The sequence below is a fragment of the Pyrgilauda ruficollis genome, unplaced genomic scaffold, assembly GCF_017590135.1.
Source record: "Pyrgilauda ruficollis isolate IOZ18807 unplaced genomic scaffold, ASM1759013v1 scaffold813, whole genome shotgun sequence".
Taxonomy (NCBI): Eukaryota; Metazoa; Chordata; class Aves; order Passeriformes; family Passeridae; genus Pyrgilauda; species Pyrgilauda ruficollis.
In genome coordinates, this window is record NW_024530078.1 from 1 (window position 1) to 2,315 (window position 2,315).

The 2,315-nt window shown below is 61.3% G+C and overlaps 1 protein-coding gene across 1 annotated transcript in view; it reads right to left on the bottom strand.

Annotated features, from left to right (window-relative positions):
• Nucleotides 1-25: 25 nt before the first annotated feature.
• Nucleotides 26-2,315, bottom strand: part of SCYL1 (SCY1 like pseudokinase 1) — a gene marked incomplete at its 3' end in the record, with an annotated part of 4,314 nt that continues 2,024 nt past the window's right edge. The window contains exons 5-9 of the mRNA XM_041487637.1: nucleotides 2,237-2,246; nucleotides 1,974-2,129; nucleotides 1,061-1,234; nucleotides 624-896; nucleotides 26-235 (exon numbers count right to left, since the gene is read on the bottom strand). Coding sequence (XP_041343571.1) covers nucleotides 26-235; nucleotides 624-896; nucleotides 1,061-1,234; nucleotides 1,974-2,129; nucleotides 2,237-2,246 — 823 coding nt within the window. The remainder of the gene's footprint in view (nucleotides 236-623; nucleotides 897-1,060; nucleotides 1,235-1,973; nucleotides 2,130-2,236; nucleotides 2,247-2,315) is intronic.

The following is a 2,315-nucleotide window of genomic DNA, read 5'->3' on the forward strand; positions in this document are numbered from 1 at the left end:
GTGGGGGGCCAGGCGCCCCAGGCACAGAGGGGGGGTTATGTGGGTGTTTTGGGGGGGGTTCAGGGGTCTCAGAGCTCACCTGGGCGGGCAGGTGGGGGGCCAGGCGCCCCAGGCACAGCGTGGCGTTGCAGCGCAGGGGTCCCAGCGCGTCCCCCCCCTGCACCCGCAGCAGCAGCCGGGGCAGCTCCCCGCCCCTGCGCCCCTCCCCCAGCTTGGGCGCCAGCAGCACCATGGACTGGGGGAGGGGGGACAAACAGAGGTGGGGGATCAGGGGGCACCCCCAGATGGGATTTTGGGGGGGATCCGACCCATTTGGGGGTGCCCAGGTGTTTGGGGGAGTCTCACCCATTTTGGGGGCCCATAAGTAGATTTGGAAGGAGGTTCCCAGGTTATTTTGGGGGGGGCTCCAGGTGATTGAAGAGTCCCACGCATTTCGGGGGGGGGGCCCCCACTCAGTCCCACCCTTTCAGGGAATACCCAGCTGTCTTGGGGGGCTCCCCAGGTGGATTCTGGGGTCACTATTTGATTTTTAGAAAAGTCTCCAGGTGGTTTGAGGGATTCCCAGGTAACTTCTGGAGGAATCCCAGAAAGTGTGGGGGTCCTGGATGATTTTGGGGGCCCACCTTGACCGTCTGCTCGCGGATGGCCGGGTTGGAGTCCAGGAACCCGTGGGCAACGTGAGGGAAAATCTGGGAATCCACCGTGGCCTCAGGCAGGAACTCAATGAACTCCTCGAGCTGTGGGAGGGGGGCATGAGACCCCTGAACACCCCCAGGGACCCCCAAAAACCAGGGATCACACTCCCATGGACCCCTCCCAGTCCCCCCCAAAGGCCCATAGACCCCCCCCCCATCCCTCCCAGTATGATCCCAGACTCTTCCAGTCCATCCCACTCCCTCCCAGCCCCATCCCAGTCCTTCCCAGTCCCTCCCAGTCCATCCCAGACCCTTCCAGCTGCACCCCAGATAGGGGGGTATTTTGGGGGGGTCCCACCTGCAGCAGTGGGGACAGGGAGGTTCTGGGTGGGATTTTGGGGATCACTGAGGTTTTAGGGGGTGTTTTGGGGGGGTCCCACCTGCAGCAGCGGGGGCAGGGCGCTGGCATCAGCGCTGCCCAGCTCCAGGGCCTCGAGCAGCCTCGGGAGCAGCTTGTGCCTCCGGAAGGGCCCCGGGAGGGACTCCAGGAGAGGGGGCAGCTCCTGCAGGAACGTCCGGCGCTCCGAGGGGTCCCGGACCTGCCAGGGGGTCCCAGAAACACCGGGGGTCAGGGGGGACAGCAGGGGATGGGGGACAGGGATGGGGATGGAAATGGAAGCAGAAATGAAGATGAAGGAACAAGAATGGACATGAGGAGGAGAAGACAAGGATGGGACGGATGATGGGATGAAGATGAGGAAGAGGATGAAGGAATAGGAGTGAGGATGATGATGATAATGATGAGGAGGAGTCAGGGATGGAAATGAGATGAGGATGGAAGAGCAGGGATCAAGAGATGAGGATAAGGATGGGGATAAAGGAACAGGAATGAACACGGGAATGGGACAAGGATGAGGATTAAGGAACAGATCAGAAAACAGCGATAGGGATGAGGATGATGATGGGGATGAGGAACAGGAACAAGCACAAAAGTGAGGAGACAGAGATGAGGATAAAAGGACACGAATGAACATGAGGAAAAGGATGAAGGAATAGGGATGAGGATGATGATAATGAGGGGACAGGGATGGGCATGAGATGAGAATAGAAAAGCAAGGATCAAAAGATAAGGATGAGGATGGGGATAAAGGAAGAGGAATGAACATGGGAATGGGATGAGGATGAGGATCGAGGAACAAATCAGGAGACAGCAATAGGGATGAGGATGATGATAATGATGAGGAGCACGAAGATGAGACAGGGACGAGGATAAAAGGACAGGAATGAGGATGAGGATGAGGATGATGGAACAGGGACGAGGTGAGGCTGAATCCAGACCTGGAAGTGCTCGAGGAAGAGCCCGGTGCGCACCAGGGCACAGGCCAGGAAGGCTCCAGGGCGCTGCAGCCGCTCCAGGAGCGGCCCCGGGCCCGGCCGGGCCCCCGGATCCGCAGCCACCAGCTCCGAGAAGGGCGGGATGAGCCCGGGGGGCAGCTGGGGGGACAGGGGGACACGGGGTCAGGGACACCCCAGGGGCTGGGGGGACAGGGGGACACGGGGTCAGGGACACCCCAGGGGCTGGGGGGACACGGGGTCGGGGCACCCCAAGGGCTGGGGGGACAGGGGGACACGGGGTCAGGGACACCCCAGGGGCTGGGGGGACAGGGGGACACGGGGTCA